The sequence below is a fragment of the Misgurnus anguillicaudatus genome, chromosome 8, assembly GCF_027580225.2.
Source record: "Misgurnus anguillicaudatus chromosome 8, ASM2758022v2, whole genome shotgun sequence".
NCBI lineage: Eukaryota > Metazoa > Chordata > Actinopteri > Cypriniformes > Cobitidae > Misgurnus > Misgurnus anguillicaudatus.
Window position 1 is genome coordinate 39,717,462 of NC_073344.2, and position 21,295 is coordinate 39,738,756.

Below are 21,295 nucleotides of genomic sequence, written 5' to 3' on the forward strand. Positions count from 1 at the left end.
GTCATGGGGGAGTAATGTTAGGGTTACCAATATTTTTCAAAATATATTATTTTGTGTTCTGCAGAAGTCATACAGGTGTAAAATAACAAGTAGTGGAGTAAAAGATGACAGAATTTTCATTTTAAGGTGAACAACTACTTTGATATCAGTGTAAAGTGTTCTCAGTTTAACTCAGTGGAACATTGTTATTTTAATGAGCACCATTAAAAAGTTAATCTGGCAAAAATAATACCACTTAGAAAATGTTTATCATGTTTTAGCTATTAAAAGTGTATTTTTGACACATGCTTGTATGTCTTTGGGCTAAGCCCCGGATATCCACTGACCCTAGAACCGCCCCTGGTTTAGAAAAAAATCAGATGTGTCAGTGTATTAAAGGGACAGTTCCCCTTACAATAAATGCTTATGTTTGTATCATTATGTTTATCAAACTACACAAAACAAAAGGAAAATCACTTCTATAGCCTGTAAAATATGAATTCATTTTTAATTTAATTTATATAATGAAAACAGTGTTATTATTAATTTGATTCTGTTTCTGTACCTAAATACAACTGTTAGACCTTACTTTATTGTTCTTTTCTTTTTTATATTCTTGTAATTTCTTGATTTGTTCTTATTTTATTTCCCCCAACCCTCTTTTGCTGATCCGAAAATGATTTAATCAAAAAACCATAATGTAATTAATTTAATCAGCACTATATTGTAAAATAATGTAATTTGAGAGTACATGTAGGCAGTGAGTTTTGCCCTATTCCAAGGTACAATCACTTAAATATTTCTGTACATACATTTCAGTACATATATTCACTGATGTACTGCAAAAGAAATTAATTCAGATGTAAAATAGTAAGGGAATGCAGCTTTGCACTTTTATCTACACATTTAATTAAATAATGTTCCGGTTACTAGTAAAATGCTTACATTTTAAATGTATAATCTAACTTGCCCATCAGAATGAAATAATTTTAATGGTTATAATGTATTTTTTGCATATCTGTGTGTTATTGTGAGAATTTTGTTTTTGGGTGCGGGGGGTGTATGGTCTTGGGTTATCATATAATTTTGACATTGACAATCGCTTTTAGAATACTTTACAGTATTTATCGTTAGGCATATTAGGCAATTATTTCATGACTTATTACACACCACGGAGATCTAAATAATGGGCACAAGGATGCATGAGAAAATATATGTGTGACGTGAGAATGGTATTAATTGCGTGAGTCTCACGCTGAATGCCTGAGAGTTGGCAGCTCTGTCAGTACGACTCACTTGGAACCACAATCAAGGGCGTAATAAAAAAGGACGGGATACTAGTTACTGGACCAAGGTGAACACCCCCGAGATGCAAGCGATACTGAATCGTACCAGGCCGTACTATACCATGGAAATGCACCATATGACTCAAAAACATACTAGTAAAATGAACATAAAACATACAGATATCATCTGTGTTACATCTTCAAAACAAATATGATCTTGGCTGGTCTTTAATATCTCACTGCTACTTTACCTAACCTGTTTTAAAAAGAAAATGAGTTAAAGAAATAACTGAGGTTAAAGATGGTTACTTACACTATCCACAGCAAGTATCTTTGCCCAGATGAAGACCAACAGAGGCCTGAGCTCTCTCGCTGAACTCTGCAACAGTTTTAACACATATGGAAAAATCCCCACCGATAGGGCCTAGAAAGAAATAGATAGAGCGCGCGAAAGAGAGAGAGAGAGAGAGAGAGAGAGACAGAGAGAGAGAGAGAGAGAGCGAGAAACGGAGTTTCATTTGTAAAAAGGTTGTCGTTACAAACGCATTATCTAGTTCGGTGAATACTGTTAAGTTTAAATTGCAAATGTACAGGAAAAAATGTATTTATTAATTTATATAATGATAATTTATTAGTATAAATTATTACATTTACAACAATTTATATACCTACATACACACACACATACATATACATACATACATATATACATACATATACATACATATACACATATATATACACATACATACATATATATATATACATACATATATATATATATACATACATACACATATATACATACATACACATATATACATACATATACATATATATATACATACATACATACATATACATATATATATATATATATATATACACATACATACATACATTTATACAACAGTTCTTTCTGGTTCTTGAATCTGATTGGCTAAGAGGCGTGCAATATTCTGCTGATAACGGCACAGTAACCGCTTCACCTTTCGTGTCTCATTAGTTCACTAGCTCGTAAATCAGTCTGTGAATCCCAAGTTATTATTCCGTCAAAGATCAGCGCTCTTGGATGTTACGTTAAACTTAATGGGAGTAATGTTTTGTCACATCGTGTGGACGATTAACACTTGGAAAGAGGAATGTAAACTATTTTTTTCTGGAGCAATATCTCTTCTCAGAACGCGAAAACACCGTGGAACTGCAGGTAAGCACCGCAGCTTTTAAATGTGGACATTGATCATTTACTTTATCGTGACGTGCCTATTAAAACATGTTATGAGATATCGCCACTGGTATATTTATAAGCAGCATGCAAACACATCTCTCTGACACTTATAAAAAACCGTTTATATAGTACTGACAAGAACAAAGTTTAATAATAACCGAGTGCTCATATCGCGTTGAGTAAATGGGAAAGCAATAGTAACGTTATACAAGTATAGTGTTAATAACTTTTACCTCACGCCAAAACAATAACAACACAAAAGACACTAAATATGAATAAAAAAAACAAGTAATCGTTTGGTCATGACTCCACATATTGCTGATTTGATCTCATTTTGACGATCAAAAACAAACAAGGCCAACATGAGAGCCAGGGAATCCCTGTCAGACATGTAGCCCAGAGAGGGCGGTGGTCAGCGGGGCGAGTGAACACTGACGTCCGCTCATGCTTTGGTTCTCATTCGTACCGAATCTCACTAAGCAAACGTTCAAACAGGCGCTATCTTTACTAATCGACTGCAGATTTAAATATAATACATATACATTCTCGACTGAACTAATCTTAAAACTACACTTTGTGACCAAGAAACAGTAATATAAAGAAACGGCTTTTCCGTCCATTGAGTTGTAATGAGATTCAAAGCAGCCGAAAGTGCTACCTGTCATTCGGGCCGCCCTCAATTCCGTGGTGGAAGAAAGTAGTTCCCAAACAAAGAGGCTTTTAAAATAACTCCATTGTTGTTTTCTAGTTTTCTTTTTTCAAACGTGTGCCGTCGAACTGTTGTATAAAAGCAATATCGCTCTCGGAGTCGTGTGATATAGCTCTATATCATCACGGCTGTGATTGCCTACGGCCTCGTGCCTCTGGCCTAATCACAGCCGTGATGATATAGAGCTATATCACACTCCTACTCGAGCGATATTGCATATATATATATATATATTTATATATATATATATATATATATTTCTTTTTTTTTTTTGCTGAAGTTAACTGCATTTGCTCTCTCACCAGACTGACAGCCCATGGGCCCAGGTCCAAAAACCGCCCAAGCAAATCCAGTGCTCTCAGTCTGTGTACTTGACTTAAGAGTACCTGAGAAAAAAAGATAAAATAAAATTATTTATACATTCCGTTCTATTCTCCAGCCAGTGAAATCTGTAAGCAGCATTTGAAAGAGATGCAAGAAATAAAGTTCACTTTTTCAATAAAGTTCTACCTAACTTTAACGAAATACAAATTTGACGGATTTTACTTACCCAAATATCTACAGTTCTAAAAATTGAGAAACATGAGAAGCACAATCATGTGCCCGTGGGTCTTGAGCTTTGCTTTTATCTGCTATTAGTTATTCTATATAGAGCAAGATCTTTGTGTTTAAAATGTGTGTATATGTGTTAAATACTAGACGTTTTGCATCCTGTATTGATTTTATATGGGACGCATATAATTCTACATTAAACACAGGACACTCCCCATGACCCAGTGGTGAATTACATTGGTAAAAAAGTGCTTCGACATTGTACTCCCTTCTCAAATGTTTTGCTGAACAAACACTGTAGATTGTAAAATCGCATTATTAAAAACAAAAATAGGAATCAGACACACAAGGTAATGATTACCTACCCATCTGTAAATATGTTGTACAGTATATACTGTACCAAAAGGATACCAAAACGGAAAAATATTGAACAACCACTCTACAAGGTAGGCCTAGATGATATGCCAGAATTTCTATCATGATACACTTATTAATTTTGGTCGATATGGTATAAATCTGATAACGGTATAAATATTACCAAAGCCCCGGGGAAAAACTACCAAGGAATGCCAACAACAGATGTCTGTACCTACAAACTTTTTAAAAAATTGATTTGCCAAGTCTATGAAACCTCCTCCTATAAAACTACCATATTTAAAAAAAATAGTGTAAATGAATCTATACTTTTTCAAAAAGTACACATTTGTACCTTAAACATATCTACAAACTCACAACAGATGAATCTATGTAGGGGGGGGGGGGTCTGCAGACTTTTACGGTGGTGCCCCTTTAGTTAAAAAAACAACAACAAAATCACACACAACTATAGTATGTGGAAGAATACAACTTCATTAAAATGCTATTGTTATCATTTATAATGTAGTTGGTGTTGCTGTACAATTTTTACAAAAAAATGCATTTATATTATATCCTATATTTCTGCATCTGTACCTGTGTAGCTAATGGACTTTAACTTAATCTAATGTTACAAAGCTAATTTACATCTCAGTATAAAGCCAAGCAATATTTGGGAATTACTAAATGTAATACTTACATTACTTACTAATGTCAATAAATTAAAAGTCAGCTTTAAGAAAACAGCAGTTGTCTATTTAAAGCAAAAGTTGGTATGTGTGGTTTTGTTCTCAATAATACAGGTGTTTGATTGATTTAACACTCAAGCATTCAGTAAAGCAAGTTTTGTTAATTCATATAATAAATAAGTGTGGTTATTAGCATATAAAAAACAACGGATATCTTTAGCATAAATATTTTTACCAAGCTTCAAAACACAACACCACAATGACATTTAAACAAGTTACATGATATGAATTGGTACATTGTTATACTATTTAAATCAGGCAGAGGGGTTGGTGGTGTCAGCAGCCAAAGCTATACATTTTAACAGGCTTGTGAATTTACCTGAAAGTGATGCACGTGGTTTATTTTAAACTTGGGATAGCACAATTTTTGGCTATCCCAGACGAAAAATTGCCATCATAAAACAATTGTCACGATTTCTGTGATTGTGGCTCTTTTTCGGTGGTCATATGTCGTACAGTGAGAGAGGATCAAAGACAGCCGTTTTACCCGTCTTGCCTCAGAATTGCTGTTGTAAGTTACAGCGAATAGTTGTCCATGAAAAATAAGAGGATGACCTTATTTTTTGAATGCTGATTGGTCAAAAGACGCGAGAATAATTGAGACGCGTCTTGGGACTGATCTTACAATTTCTTTACACGATTCACATAAATGACATATTTTGATTCAAAATCTAGCCGAAAAGTGACTAGTTTGCAGGTATGCATAAAGGTGCTTATTGGTTCCTCGAAGGTACACATTAGTACCTTAGAGGTACATAATGGTTTCTCAAAAGGTACATATCTGTCTTTTTATATATCTTTTTAAAAGCAACCATGCCAGTGATAATTTTGTACATTTTTTCCTGAGAATAATCAAACAAAAATGTGAAATCACTGTTAAATAAACATTATACTATACCTTACTAATATTACACAAAAAGGTGCACCCTGAACGTCAGTCAGTGATAAATGCCGTAATGCAAAGGTCTCAAACTCAAATTGGCTTGGGGCCATTTCTGAGATCGACATCTCATAGGAGGGATGCACAGCTATTTTAACATTTAAAAATCTTTCTGTTAGTGTTCTGGTTAGATTCTATTATTTCTATCACATTTATGAACTATTATAAAACGTTGGGCTACTTAACGTAAGCCCCGGTTCTTTGATAACAGAGTGAGGTGTTTCACTATGGGAATCGCTTTGGGCGTGACCAACTGCGGAAGCTCTAATGACACCACGTCTGTCTTTGACAGACAGGTCGACCTGTGACCAGGCTCCGCCCTACCTATATCAGCCAGGTCGACTCCTGCCTACACCATTACTGAGATTTCTTCCCATCCAAGTGCAAGGAGGGATGTGCTGGTGAAACACCTCGCTCTGGTATCAAGGAACCGGGGCTTACGTTAAGTAACCCAACGTTCTTTTTCTAACTTCGCTCTGTGTTTCACTATGGGAGATATAGACCACTCCCGGATTGCACCCATAGTACTGTCTTTAAATGGGTATAGAATTGCCAGCTCCCAGCACAGCATGTGCTAAAGATGGCTCTGAAACATCCAGCCTATAGAATCGCACAAACGTATGTGGTGTTGCCCAACTCGCCGCCGAGGAAATGTCCTGAACAGAAACCGCTCTGAATAAAGCCCATGATGTGGCCATACCCCTTGTGGAATGAGCTCTCAAGCCCCTAGGGGGCTGAAGCCCCCTGCTACTATAAGCGACAGATATAGCCTCCACAATCCAATGAGATAACCGCTGTCGAGATAACGGCTTCTCTATGTGAAGAGTAGCCCAAGACACAAACAGCTGGTCGCAAGTTTTGAAACCCGCTGTCCTCTCCACATACACCTAAAGAGCGCGCACCGGGCATAACGCATTAAGCTTCCGATCGTCCGGGGAAGAAAACGGAGGAGGATGAAAAGCTGCCAATTCCGTAGCCGGGCACCTATATGCCGATTCCATAACCTTAGGCACGAAAGCAGGATTAGGACGAAAAGAAACTTTAGTAAGCCCCGGAGCAAATTGTAAACAAGACGGGCTAACGGACAAAGCATGTAAATCACTTACACGGTTAGCTGTCACTAAAGCCAGAAGCAGTGCTGTTTTAAGAGAAAGATACTTAAGACCCACCACTTCTATCAGCTCAAACGGATGTTGAGATAATGCTTCTAAGACGATAGGTAGATCCCATAATGGGACCATCTACTTAGATACTGGCCGTATGCGGCGCACCCCCTTCATAAAACGACTTATTAAAGGGTGCTGACCTGCCGATTTTTCACCAAAACCTATATGGCAGGCTGAAATAGCAGCCAGGTATACTTTAATGGTGGAGAAAGCCTTCCCTTTATCCAACAGATCCTGGAGAAAGCATAAAATATCCTTAACAGAGCACTGAAAAGGGATAACCACTCTCCGCTCACACCATCCTTCAAAAACACGCCACTTATTACCATAAAGTGTGCGGGTGGATGAAGCTCTTGCACTCTGAATATTATGTATGACTGACGAGGGTAGACCAGCCGCATTCAAATTCCACCTCTCACGGGCCAAGCCCAAAGGGCTAACATGTCTGGATGAGGATGGTAAATCCCCCCCGCCTGAGACAGGAGGTCCCTCCGTGGGGGGAGGGGCCACGGCTGACCTGACAAAAGTTGAACTATCTCGGCCACCCAATGTTGGGATGGCCAGCGCGTGGCTATCAGAATTAGTGACAGACATTGTTAGAGTGGGGGAGATTAAGCTCAGAGGGGGAATCGCATACAGAAGTACGTCTGCCAGAGAGAAGTACAGAGGGCATTGAGCGTTTTCTTGCGAGGCGAAGAGATCTACGGCAGCCTGACCGTACCTCTGCCATAACTGGCTCACCACCTGAGGATGGAGTTTCCACTCCCCGTAGAGAGGGTTTCCCCTGGACAGTAAATCTGCCCCCCTGTTTAAAACCCCCGGAACGTGGGTTGCTCTGAAAGATAGAAGCCGTGTGTCGCTCCACACGATCAGTTTCTCTGTCAACTGATGCAGCTGAAGAGAGCGTGTGCCCCCCTGTCGATTGATGTAAGCAACCACTGTGGAGTTGTCTGTTTTCACTAAAACATGCTGACCGTAGAGGAAACTCAGAAAGTGTTTCAGTGCTAACCACACTGCTAATAGCTCCAAATAATTGATGTGTTTGTGCATCAGCTGTGGCGGCCACACGCCGTTCACCGCTCTGCCCATTAAGGTTGCTCCCCAGCCCTTTAAAGACGTGTCTGTCATCATAGTTACCCTGGACGACACCGCCCCTAGGGGAATCCCCGTCCTGAGCGTCATAGGGTTCATCCAGTGTCTGAGCGCTATGGCGCACATATGATTGATTCTCACTGGTCGGCTGAGATGCCGCCGAGAGCACAGATGTAAACGCCTGATCCAGCGCTGGAAATCCCTCATTTTGAGAAGCCCCACATGTACCACGGCGATCACTGAAGTCATAAGCCCCAGCATTCGCAAGCACAGCCTGTACGGGACCACTTTTCCCTTCTGAAAACAGGCGAGACATTGTGTGAAAGACGTTATTCTCTCTTCCATCAATGTGACTTGATACTATAGGGAGTTTAAGTTGAGCCCCAAATATGTCGTTTGCTGAAAGGGCACTAACCGGCTCTTTATCATGTTTATTCTGAAACCCAAATCGCTAAGGTGATTCAGGACCGTCTCTGCGTCCTTTATGGCTTGCTCTCTTGATGACGAGCATATCAGATAATCATCTATGTAAGACAATATTCTTATTCCCCTGTCCCTCAGCGGGAATAGAGCTGCCTCCACACATTTGGTAAAAACTCTCGGAGCTAAAGATAGCCCGAACGGTATAGTTAGAAATTCGTATGCTATGCCCCGCTATGCAAACCTGAGGAATTTCCTGTGAGAGGGGTAAATGTCTATGTGAAAGTATGCGTCTGAGAGGTCTATGGTCACAAACCAATCGTTTGGGCGAATCGATTGACAAAGTACCTTGTGTGTCAACATTTTGAATGAATACTTTCTTAGGTGCATGTTTAATATACGTAGATCCAAAATAGGGCGGAGAGCTGTGCCGCCTTTCTTTGGAACTACGAAATAACGGGAGTAAAAACCCTGACGGCTCTCCTCCTCGTGCACCACTCTGATTGCCTGTTTGCTCAGAAGGGTTTCGATTTCGGCCGTCAAAACCCGAGCCGATTCTCCCTTGGCCACTGACATAATTACCCCGTGAAACGAGGCGGTTTTATGGCAAATTGTAGTCTGTATCCCCGTGAAACTGTTGCTAAAACCCACGGATGAACCGGCTATGCGGGCAGAGAGAAGGCCCCCATACACTTCCGCCCCGCTGTTGACGCACAGTGATGACGTCATCACGTGCACCGTGCGGTCTCCCGCTGAAGGAGCGAGCGCTCCCCCCAGCAGTGGAACTGGGAAAGTGCAATTTGTGTGTTTGCATTTTATGTTTTTTTTTTAAACATATCGCCCTCGGCTGTTTGCCTGGCTGCGATAGTGCAACATTTAATTTTATTTTCATATTTTTTGAACTCGGGGGGGCATATCGCCCTCAGCCCGTGGCTTGGCTGCGATAATGCATGTTTTATTTTTAATTCCCCTGTGTGTGTGAGTGCTTGGTGACACTGAACATGGCTCGAACCTCTTTGTTTTGTCTGAACGAGAGGAGAGCGAACATAATGAGCCCTTACCGAACTCAGAACCGAAGGGCTGTATTCCCACCTTCTTCTCTTTGCAGGCGGAGAGAGAAGGGCAGAAGAATACCGGCGTGTTAGGTCGCACGCTGCTTCTTCCTGTCCTCGGGGTGGGCGGTTCTTAGCCGTCGTGGCCGCAAATGAATGTTTTCCCCAAGGTCCGGAGCCATTCGGTCGTGGCCGTTGACCGGCCTGTTGTCCATTGTGAGTAGGTCTTACAGCTCTCACGTTCATCGGCCTCCCTCTCGCCGCCGCGGCTGCTGCGAAGCCCTGCCGCGTCGGTTGAGAAGGCGGTCCCGTCGCTTGTTTGCGTGGCAAACAGAGGTTGAAAGCTTCATCCTCTTGTTTCCTGAGGGTGCTGGTTTCTCTCATCTTCTCAAGAGCGGGCCCGAATAAACCCTTAGTTGGGTTGTAAGGGGCAACCATCACCTCCGCTTTCTGAGCGTCGCCCAGGCCTGACAGGTTTAACCATAACACTTTCTCACCTGATACGACCAAACCCATCACACGACCGCAGCCCTGAACCGCGCCACGTGAGGAGCGCAGAATCGGATCGTTCACAACACAAATCTCGTCCCAGAGCACCGGGTTCAGTGCTCCTGAGTCCAACTGCCGCCCCATCTCTTCCAAAATCTCCGCTAGGTATGCTGACAGTAAAGTAACAGCATTCAGCGAGCACACGGATTGCCCCGCGTATTTGTACATTCTCTGAAAAGATGCGGCGGTCAGTCGTTCCATCTTACTCGGCAGTGAAATCTGCGATAAGGCAGAAATAGATTGACGATTCGGATGGAGGTGATAAGCCACTGAAGGCTCCACAGCTGGGGGTCCGGCCAACCCCAGCTCCTCCATTCCCTGAATCTCCAGCATCGAATGTCCCTTGGTGGGGAGCTTGCTCTTAAAGGGGCTAGACCAATAATGAGATATCTCCTTCATACACGCAGGCACGGCAGGCAGGAGCTGTCTCGCTGTTGAGTGGACCGGCGGCAGCCTTTTCCCATCATAAAGGTCTCTCACGGCTCCTTCGGCGTCTTTAGCGGCTGTCCAGGCTAGGCCCAACTTTAGGGCTGTCGCGGTGAAGGAATTTCCCTTGCGGTGATTTTGCGTGCCTCACCAGCGCGGTATGCGGTTTTACCGCCTTCATTTACTAAAATAAAATATTTGTTTAAATCCAGAACAATGAGGTCAACTAATAGATGAAGGGTAGGCTACATGTATTTCCCCTTATGAAAAAAAGATTAACACAAGCTATACTACAGCTAAATATATTTTTGAGAAAACAAAAATAAATTGAAGAACATCATTTAGGCTTGTTAAGCGCAAATTAACAGAGCATCAGTCAATACAGAACACAGCAGTGTCTTAAAGAAATTAAAATTAGCCAGTATTTGTGCTCCTGTAAATGTACAAAACGAATGCAATACAGAAGGCAATGCATAATAATTTAAGGAATTTTTAATAATATATTAGTAGATAAATTATATTATAACGTGTATAAAGTATGAAAACGAATGTATCATTATTTTGGCTAAATTAAGCTGGAGAGGTCATATTTAGTCACACAGATTTGTCATCATTTCAGAACAAGCTTAAATGCTATCTATAATAACTTACATTATATAATGTGTCTTCCTTTGTCGAAAATATGTAGAATTATATGCAAGTAAAAAAGCGGAAACGTTTAGCTCACGCGGAGCGAAGGAAAAGCCGTTAATAAAGCAGACTCTCCGTGTATAGACGATGTGATGAAACAGTCGAGTCGGCAGATGTTCATCAATGTTTAATGTTTCACGCAGATACTGTTGATGAAAAACTTGGATATTTAAACGTGAAAGTCAAGTGTGCAGTCAGTCAGTTCACAAAAGCAACTGCGGCGTTATGGCTGCATCCACGGAGCGGACGCTGCAGATGCACAAAGAAAAACCTATAAAGGTCTTTTTTATGAGGTTTTAATGCTGGTAAGCAACCAGTTATATTTTGGCTTTATTTGGGTTGATCAGTTATATTAAAGTACTTTTAATCTTTAAAACTGCATCTAGAGGGAGACGATGCCACAGTTATTCTGTCATCTCAGTTTTACTTTTTCACACATTCACTATGATTTAACGAAATATGAAGTATTACATTTTTTATTGAAATTTACGAAAAACAAATTGGCCTACTCTCTTAACTCTTGACAATCTATTTGTCCTTTATTATACATGTACTGTATGACGTGAAAAACAAGGCGGCATATAGTTTCATGAATTTAACTTGAAAGGCGCGGTTGTTGCGGTTGCTTTTTTTCCATGCGGTTGGGCTTGTCAGTAGCGCGGTCATGCGGCAATGCGGTTACCGCGACAGCCCTACCCAACTTAGCCACGGCCCGTTTGCACACCTCATGTAGATTTTTGTCAGCAGGAGGGGCCGAGTCGTTTGCGCTAGGTGGTCTGGACTGCTGGGCCGGGAAGAGGGAATTGTCTTCCTCCTCTTCGTCGTCCATATCCAGATCAAGGAGGTCAGAATTAGCATCACCATCTGCGTCCTCGTCCCCCAGTTCGCCATCCTCCTGCGTGAGCAGCCCCTCGAACAGCGGAGGCATATCCGGGGATTCAGCTTCCATCATTTCCGCCCAGCTAGCACTCGCTCGCGGGAGATGATCAGTCGCTGTCGAGGCAGCTCCAGACAGGCAAGGGTCCTGCTTGTTAGCCACCGACACTTTTAGCCTCCGTTCCAAGATTTTCACCGCCATTGACGCACAGTGAGCGCATGTCTGTGGGTCCGCTAGCGACGTTTGAGCGTGTTTCGGGCCCATACACACGATGCACATAGGGTGAGGGTCCCTGCCCGAGATGGTAGCTTCACATGAGGATGGACAAGGGCGGGATGCAGCCTACTTAGTCTTCGGTTCGTGCCCTTTGGCGGGGGTAGTCGCCGTCGACATAGCGCAATCTATAGACTTGTCCCAACACGTTAGTCTGCTAGGATATGTAATTACACCTTCCACAGGTCCACCTTGACGCGTTAACCCAGAAAGTTAAAACCAGATGTGACCTACCGCTAGCCTGGTCCAACCAGACTCTCGCACATTCATTTCATTTGTACAGAAAGTCTGGCCACGCTCCATTGCAAAGCGTTACTTCCGTTAAGGAGGGTCCTCTGTTGAAGTTTAAAACTATTGGATTTGCCCCGAGTCACTCTGAATCTGCCATAACCAATCGCTAACGTTTGGTCGTGACGTATATCTTGGACCGAAACCAGCCGTAAACAACAAGTAAGAATAATCAGACAAACAAAACTTAGCAAACCTGGTTCTTGCTCCGGGTTTAACTTCTGTATATTCGGCAGTTTTGCAACAACGGACCGAATAGATTTTCTCACGTCTTTCTCCGCTGGTATTACTGAACTACAACTCAAACTGACGCACGACCTCAATGTCATCGTTCTTAGCCACCCCCATCTGTTCGCTGATTGGTCCTGCAGATTTTTGCAAACTCTACAGAGCAGTCCCAGACGTAGTACTGAAGCGAAATGAAAATTAAGCGGAAGCACGTAGGAGGGCGGAGCCAGGCTAACCTACCGCTGTAACTAAATACGCAATAGGAAGATCAGAATAGCTCGCCACGACGCAGACGCTATTCCAATATTAAAGGTTGTCACTCAACACAATCCCTCCACTGATGTCGCGTTCGGTGCCGGAATCCAATGACGGTTCGCCTGTTGAACAGTTAAACGAAATCAGCAAGTCGGGATGCGCTGAGAGAGCTTGTTGCAGTCTCCCACGGTGAAGAAAGCGCGAATGACGTAGGCAGGAGTCGATCTGGCTGATATAGGTAGGGCGGAGCCTGGTCACAGGTCGACCTGTCTGTCAAAGACAGACGTGGTGTCATTAGAGCTTCCGCAGTTGGTCACGCCCAAAGCGATTCCCATAGTGAAACACAGAGCGAAGTTAGAAAAATAACTATTATTTTTTTGGCACCAGGTTTTTATATATTATGGATTTCTTCCGTCACAGTATAGTCATAGTTCTGTGTTATTCAATAGTTTTGATCAATTTGCTATTATAGGAATATGTGGAAATATATGAACAAATAAATGAATAAATGTTCTTACACACCTGAAAAGGAAAAACTCCAAGAATACTGTTCACTGACTACAGATCCGCCTTTAAAGCTTTCCCCGCCATTGAAGATTTAACTCATCAATTAGGAGTAAAAATGTCCCTGCCAATGACAAGTTTTTCCTACAATCCGTATTTCTGCATTTTATCCACCAGGTGGAGCTCTTACCCAACTTATATAACCCAGAAGAATTCCCTTGAGGCAAACAATTCAAACTTCATGTATATTTTGAGAAACGCTCTGAATCTGATCTCAATCAAAATAAGTTATTTTTGAAGAAACCTACCCAAATTTTAGAGGTGATAAAAGAGAACAAATGAAGGTAAGATTGAACATTTTTTTAAAGGGGGGTCTGTTCTTTCATTTGATATGTTTTATGTTTATATATTTAAAGGAGAACATTTTCTCAAGGCATTAAACATTCATAAAAATCATAAAAAATTCTGGCGCTGTGGCTGGCAACTTTTAAGAAAACTGCTAGCGGAGTAAAAGTTAACACTATCATCCACTCCAAACTCATCACTAAGCTCACAGACTTGGGACTAAACACTTGTTTATGAACACTTATGTGATTCAGGACTTTCTGACAAACCTTAAGTGGTGAAAATTGGACCTCAAGTGGTGAAAATTGGAAAAAACTGTTTCTACATCATACTAAGGCCCTGTCCCAAATGGCACACTCCGGACTTGTGGACTTCCTCATAGTCCACACTTTAATGACATAATGTAGGGCAGACCCTAGGGACGCTTGACACGAGTCTCACCAGAGTCATATTTTGGGACAGACTCGAGTGTCAGATAAATTGCCCATCAGTGTGAACATCTCCCATCCGTTGTCTCATTGGTCTGATTGCTCTTTTGCCAGGACTTCTGGGTTGGTAACAGAGCTGCCAACTTCTGAGTTCAGCTTGGAGTGAGATTTTTTTTGGGGGGGGTTGTGGTAATAATTTTTTATATAAGTCCTAACCATTTGCCAATTGATAATAGTGTGGATTTTAGCTATTTCTGTGTTAAATAGTTGGAAAAGACTGCGTTAAAATGGTTCAATACAAATCGAATCATATTTTAGAAATTACATTGAAATAAAAGCTTTTACTGAGTATAAATGCCTGAGATTAGAGTCTTTACTGTTATTTTACACACTTCTATTATGCTTTCCTTCTGGTAAAAGTGCCAAAAAAGTTCTTAAAATCTAATGAATACTGGTCTCTGTAAAATGTATAACTGCAGATAACAGCAGCTTTGATTCAGTTTATCCAGTGAGAAAGAGAAGCGTAAAGTGATGATTTGTGATTGGTGATAGAGAGACTGTCACAATCAAATAAACCAAATTAGTAGTTTATATTAAACTAAAGCAAGAGATAATGTGTATGTCAAGACCATATAATTATATTTCGTATATATTATTGTTTATAGATGTCAAATATAAATTGACTTTTTTCTCTTTTATTAAAACCTGTCACCGCAAACATCACGCAGGCTTGTACTGCTTGCAAACATGCACACGCGAGTGATGGTTGATTAAAATAGCTCTTTTCTGAGGGTATCTGCGTGCGTGGAATCCGGGCAATTCTCTGCTTTTCATCCAGACCTTGACCCTTTGTGTGTTCGACTGGTGCGGAGCTGACTGATCGGCGTATGACATCAGAGTAACGCGAGAGCAAAGGTAAAGGCGGACCCTTTTGTAACATTTCGACTTGCTCTCGCGGTACTCTGATGTCCTCGCTGCCGAACTGCCTGCGCAGGCCACATAAAGTGAAATGCTCTTTGACTCTTTGCAGCAAAGTACCAGCAACATGAGAAGTGGTGGCACGCAAAAGACAGTGAAGGTACGCTAAAATATAAAAGTGTCAATAATGTGAGGACTGCTTTAGCTACTTACATCGTGCATTGCTCTTTCACCATCGCGCAGCCGCGCACTCGCTCTCTGTAGTTTGTAGCTGGCGCTTCGGCTATGGCATTTGTAGACAATAACTCCACCTTCTTTGATTTGATTCGCCTTCGCATCATTTTGACTTTGACGAGCGCTTTATGCTGTTTGAGGCACGCCAGATAGAGATAGGCGTTTTACAGCTATTTACAGTTAGGTATTTTTATAAAATTATTTAATGTCTTTTATTAAACTCAATGGGAATCTAAATGGTGGGCACGAGCCTGCGTGAGAAAATGGATGTGTGGCGTGAGAGCGTGAGAATGGGGTCAATTGCGTGAGTCTCACGGTGAATGCGTGAGAGTTGGCAGCTATGTGGTAAAGTGCGTGAAGCCTGCTGCAGTGCGGGCTTCGCCGAAGATCGCATCAAGGGTGCAAAGTGACGAATGGGGGCAAAAATGACGGATGGACACCCTACGGACTTGTAGACTAAGCGAGCACGTGCAATTTAAGGCCACGAGACCGAAAGTCCACATAAAGTGCGCCATTTGGGACAGGGCCTTTCCCTACGCATGGGAGCTTCACAGGGATGAGTTCTCAGCCCCCAGTCTTCCAAAAATACTTGACAAATTGATATTTACTGCAGACACACCACTTCTATCTTAAAAAATACTAACTTTTTTTCTCTCTCAACAGGTATTGTTTCGGAATGGTAAAAACTTGTAACCTGGTGTAAGCACTTCTTGTACTACTGCCTCCCTATAACAAATTCCTTTATTGTTTCCTAATGGTTGTAAGTCGCTTTGGATAAAAGCATCTGCTAAATGCCTAAATGTAAATGACACCACTTGCCAATACAAATAAACAAATGACTAATTACCATGTAACAAAAAAAAAAAAGGACAGCCAAATGTTGAATAAGATTTTAAAAAAATTGGGATGCTGTTCAGTATTTAATAAAATATATTTATGGAAAAATTTCCTTGATTTAACTGTTACCTTGGATAAATTTGATCAAGGACCTCATTGCAATTTATTGAAATATACAGTAAATGCTGATTCAGATTTAAAACTAAAGAAACTAGAGAAACTAGAGGAACTAATTTAGGCCAAAACTAAGGAAAACGATGAATCTTTTACAACATAGCCATTGAGTATTTGTTTTTGCTACAAGTTACCTGCAGGACAATAGGCAGCTGCTCCGGTGGATTTCTGTTCTCAATACCCAGTGTAAGCCAGACCTGAAATGCTGTCAGCTGCTCAGCAAAGAATGGACTGTGCTGTGGATATACAGAAACAAATATTAAACCTAGCTGCAAGCCCAACAATGGCCCAAATGAACGAAAATCATCCATGACGACTGTCTAAGTTTGCAGTAGTTTTAGGCAAAAATAGCTATTTTTCATATCGAGACCACTAGATTGCACTATGAAGAAACGGTACATGTACTCTGAGGTCATGACTGTGGTTACATGTACCAAGTTTCAAACGTTTTGCGAAGATACAGCCTCAAATCCATTTTGCCACTGTTTTCATTGATGCGTTATACGAGAATGGATTAGTCATCAAAAAACTTTTGATATTTTTTAGCATACCAAAATTCAAGCTATTCAAAACAACAGCTCTAGGAGTTCGAAAAATTAGGTTCATAATATGGTTAAAAATGGCAGACAGGAAGTAGTTTTGACTCTAACATACTGTGCATGATCCAAAGAATCAACAGAATGAAGCCTGACAGTATGGCAATTTAATCAAATGCTATAAGCATTTATATACATTTATTTACATTTCTTGATCACTAGGGGGCGCCAGCCTAAATGTTTGCATGTGAAGTAATTTTGTCATATAAGTCGCACCTTACTAGAAGTCGCAGCCAAACTATAAAAAAGTGTGACTTGTAGCCCAGAAAATATGGTACATAATTCTTTTAAAAATGTTTTCTGTAAAGCTGCTTTGCAACAATGCACACCGTTTATATTGAAGAATATAACAGAAATAAATTGGAAAAATATAGAATCAGTTATGCTCACCCTGAAAGCTGTGCCCTCCTCAATAATAGTGGGGAGCTGGGAAAGGCAGATGTCCACTGCAAGGTCCCATGCTTGCCTGCAAACACACAAAGACCACAATGGCCAATGCCACACTCATGTTTTACTGGGACCTTTTTGACAAAGTGCAATGACATTTGACAATGCAGAAGAAGTTCTCCCTGTTTGACATTGCATCTTAATTACTAAATTTGCCATATGATATCAAATAGCATTAGTTTTCTTAGGGTTTTCACATCTATACACTTACCACATAGCGTGCATGTATGTGGGTGGTAATCTGGGACTGCTGACTGGTGTACAGTTATAAGACCTCATAATTCTCTCAGCCAATAGGAAGTTACGAAAAAGACTGGCCACCAACAAATCCTGACGGAACAGTTTCTGAAAGAGATCTACAAAGAGAGAGAGTGAGCAAATACTTAAGCAATGCAAATCAGTCATGCTAATATAGCACCTTAAAGGTGGACTATACAAATTTTCCACAAAAAATAAAAAAGTATGGAATCATATAAAAATATGTCTTAATCATTACATCTGCAAACGTGTGTTACGCCGGTTTCACATCGCAAGTGTGAGAAGCGCTTAAGCGGCGCACGTTTTTTCAGCGGCCATGTTAACAAGTTAGAGCATGCACAACGCACACATGAGCAGCACATGCTCGCGTAGCAGCAACGGTGCTGTAGCAGCAGTGCTGCTATCGTTTCAGCATTGGCTGCGCTGCTTACGCTTATTTAAAGTGACAGTGGTTTGTTTATAGTTTAAATGCTCGTGGAATGACGTAAAAAAAGTTGCATTTTACAATAAAATCATGAATGTGATGCCAAGTGCGTTTTAAACAGTCATGACTTTGAGCAATTTAAAAGAAAGCAATGAAATATTTACAAACACACTGTTGCCAGAAGACTGCGCTGTCATTAACTCACTGCCCAGCACTAAATGAATCCTCGACTATCTTAATAATCTGCAAATAAACAGATACATCTATAAATCTAAATCTTATGCTTATACTGTTAAAGGGAAACATGATCGATTGCATCATGCTGTCAATCACTGAGTGAAATCTTTAACTTTATCGTAAACTTCAGAGAAACGGATTCCAAATTGTGTCTATATCTGTCATTACATGGACCAGAACAGCACGAAAACAAACACAGTTATATAAATTACACTGACTGTCAAAAAGCGTAGTTTTGCTCTTAAATGCATGTAAGAAAAAAAGTAGTATTGTGAACTTAAGATTTTTATACTGTTATTAAACTGCACTGGATGTGCTGCAAGTGCAGCCGGTGTGAAAGCACAATGGCCATGCGCTGCTCACGCTACGAATACGTGCTGCTCATGCTTGCGGTGTGAAACTGGCGTTAGCGTTTGTCTTGTGCCTGTTCCGTTGGGAAAATAATTATTTGATCCATATTTTGTAAGTTTGCCCACTTAAGATAAATGAAAATGTTTATAATGTACACTGTAAAAAATCTGTAGAAATTACAGTGTTACTTGCAGCTGGTTGCCGGTAACTTACCGTAGATTTAAATTTATGTTACTTAGTGGCAACATTTTGTTCCAAGTTAAATGAACATTAAACATTTACAAGTCTTTGTCTTTACAGAGTAAAACCAAAATAACAGCATCAAGCAATGCATTCTGGGAAACTAGATCTGAAGTAAAAAACAGAAAAAGGTTGATAATGATTCATGATATTCTATCAGATGCTTTATATTTCATAATGTTATATTAATTCCTATATTAATCTACTGTCTATATACTAACATGTAATTTACTGTCAATTTGCTGCTTTGCAACAATGCAACAAAATTTTTTTTCAAAAGTACTATAGAAATACATTTGAATTAAAGTATTTCCAACACATTCTCTGTTGTAAAGTGCATGATCTCCCCCTCTCTGCTGCCCTCTTGTTACTCTTAACTAGGTTAGGAGACCTCTCCAGCTCTCTTAAATAATTTAGGAGCTGAGACCTAGTCTTAACACTTAGAAGGCTTTATAAATCAAACGTATTCTTAAAGGAACCAGATAACTGCTACAATCTAGTTTGCGACATTTCTCGTCGTGAATGTTGATATATGCATGTAAATCTCTCGTTTTAAATAGCTGAACCTCTGAATCAGCCAATAGCAAATCTGCAACAGTATACAGTCATAGCAGCATGTGACACCATACATTTATGAATCATGAAGACATTACAATTATATTAGTATTTAAATATTTTAAATTAAATTTGATTCACAAAATGTTTAACAATATTACAAATAAGTACTTGAATTTATTTTACCTGATTTTGCACCATTTTGACTAAGTTTCAACATGTTAATGAAATAGACAAACGTAATGCTATTTAAAAAAATTAGGATGATGAATCACATCATTTTGAATTCACTCACAGCCTGTTTATAAAAGACAAAAGTTTGCAAACATTTAGATAAACATACTTTGATGATCAAGCCCGAACAAGATGATCCGGTTAAGTTGGATTTCTCCACTTAAAAAAGCATTTCACCCGTAGAAACATTAATCTTTATTGAAAGTACGTCATATTTGTAGTGGAAATGTAACATACATTTTGAATTTGGTGCCTATTTGACCGAGAAAAGGGGTGTTTGTAGTCTCACTCCCATAACAAAGATATTGGACTTCCTTCTTTCAATGATGCAAAATGATGATTTTTACATCATTGAAAGAAGGAAGTGCAACACTGAAATCTGTATTTCTCCTGTCTCAGCGGAAACTGAGGAAATGATTCACGACCATTCAAAAACATGACTGGGGATCTAACTATACAAAGCTTAATGCAAATGGGTGAAGTGTCCCTTTAAACACAATTGTAATTTTTGACAATCCTTGTCTCTGTCGCCTTTGGTTTGCTCACTGCTAACATTGCTACTTGTAACGTTATGTTTTGGGTCAGGGTTTCATACTCTTTATACTTTATTAATATCACTTTTCATGTAATGGTGTGACTGCAATCAATAGGTGTTAATTAGTAACACCTAATATTTAATTTTTTTTTTACTTTTATTATATCACTTAAACTGAGAAACTTCAAGTGGAAAAAAACAAAAAATTTGAGGCATTATAATTTTTTTTTTTAAGTTGACCCTTAAATTAAAAAATATTATGTTTATAATATATATACACCATTTAAGTAGGCTGTCTTGATATATTGTGTGCCCATAAAAAATCTTGGTACTGTGCAAGCACTTGAATAAGTTTCGCTAATATACATCTTATCCATTTTATACTGTATAATTATATTGTGTAATATAATATTGTATAAAAACCCTATACTCTTTATATTTTACAATTAGGGGTCAAGCACCGAAGGTGCTGAGACACCAATAGGGCTTATTCGCAAACACCGGAAGTCGCTAGCCGCGGCCATCTTGTTGACATGACATCTGTCCTGCTCATAGCCGCACGTAGATTTGAGTCGAGGGGAGCAGTAGCCTAATGGCTTAATCTCGTCTGTATTAAGAGAAGATGAGCTTGATTATTGTTGAACAATATCAAATAGACCCAATAGCTTTAAGTAAAGATCCGTCGTTATTGCCAGCCGTAACTTATCCGGATATTTATTACTATATCGTTCATACAGTATCCGCATTCATCATACAAGCACTGAAGGGCCGTTCACATTATAACTATAACGATAACTATATCATCGTCCACATCACCAAACAATACGTTTATGCTAATTCGCTCACGGCACTCGCGCAAATCACT

General features: G+C 40.0%; 1 protein-coding gene across 5 annotated transcripts in view; it reads right to left on the bottom strand.

Moving 5' to 3' along the window:
- rptor (regulatory associated protein of MTOR, complex 1) overlaps window positions 1–21,295 on the bottom strand; it is a 245,859-nt gene that overhangs the window by 128,461 nt on the left and 96,103 nt on the right. For all 5 annotated transcript variants that reach the window (XM_055213775.2, XM_055213774.2, XM_055213771.2 and 2 more), the window contains exons 10-14: window positions 17,808–17,952; window positions 17,540–17,615; window positions 16,688–16,789; window positions 3,505–3,588; window positions 1,579–1,689 (exon numbers count right to left, since the gene is read on the bottom strand). In XM_055213775.2, coding sequence (XP_055069750.1) covers window positions 1,579–1,689; window positions 3,505–3,588; window positions 16,688–16,789; window positions 17,540–17,615; window positions 17,808–17,952 — 518 coding nt within the window. The remainder of the gene's footprint in view (window positions 1–1,578; window positions 1,690–3,504; window positions 3,589–16,687; window positions 16,790–17,539; window positions 17,616–17,807; window positions 17,953–21,295) is intronic.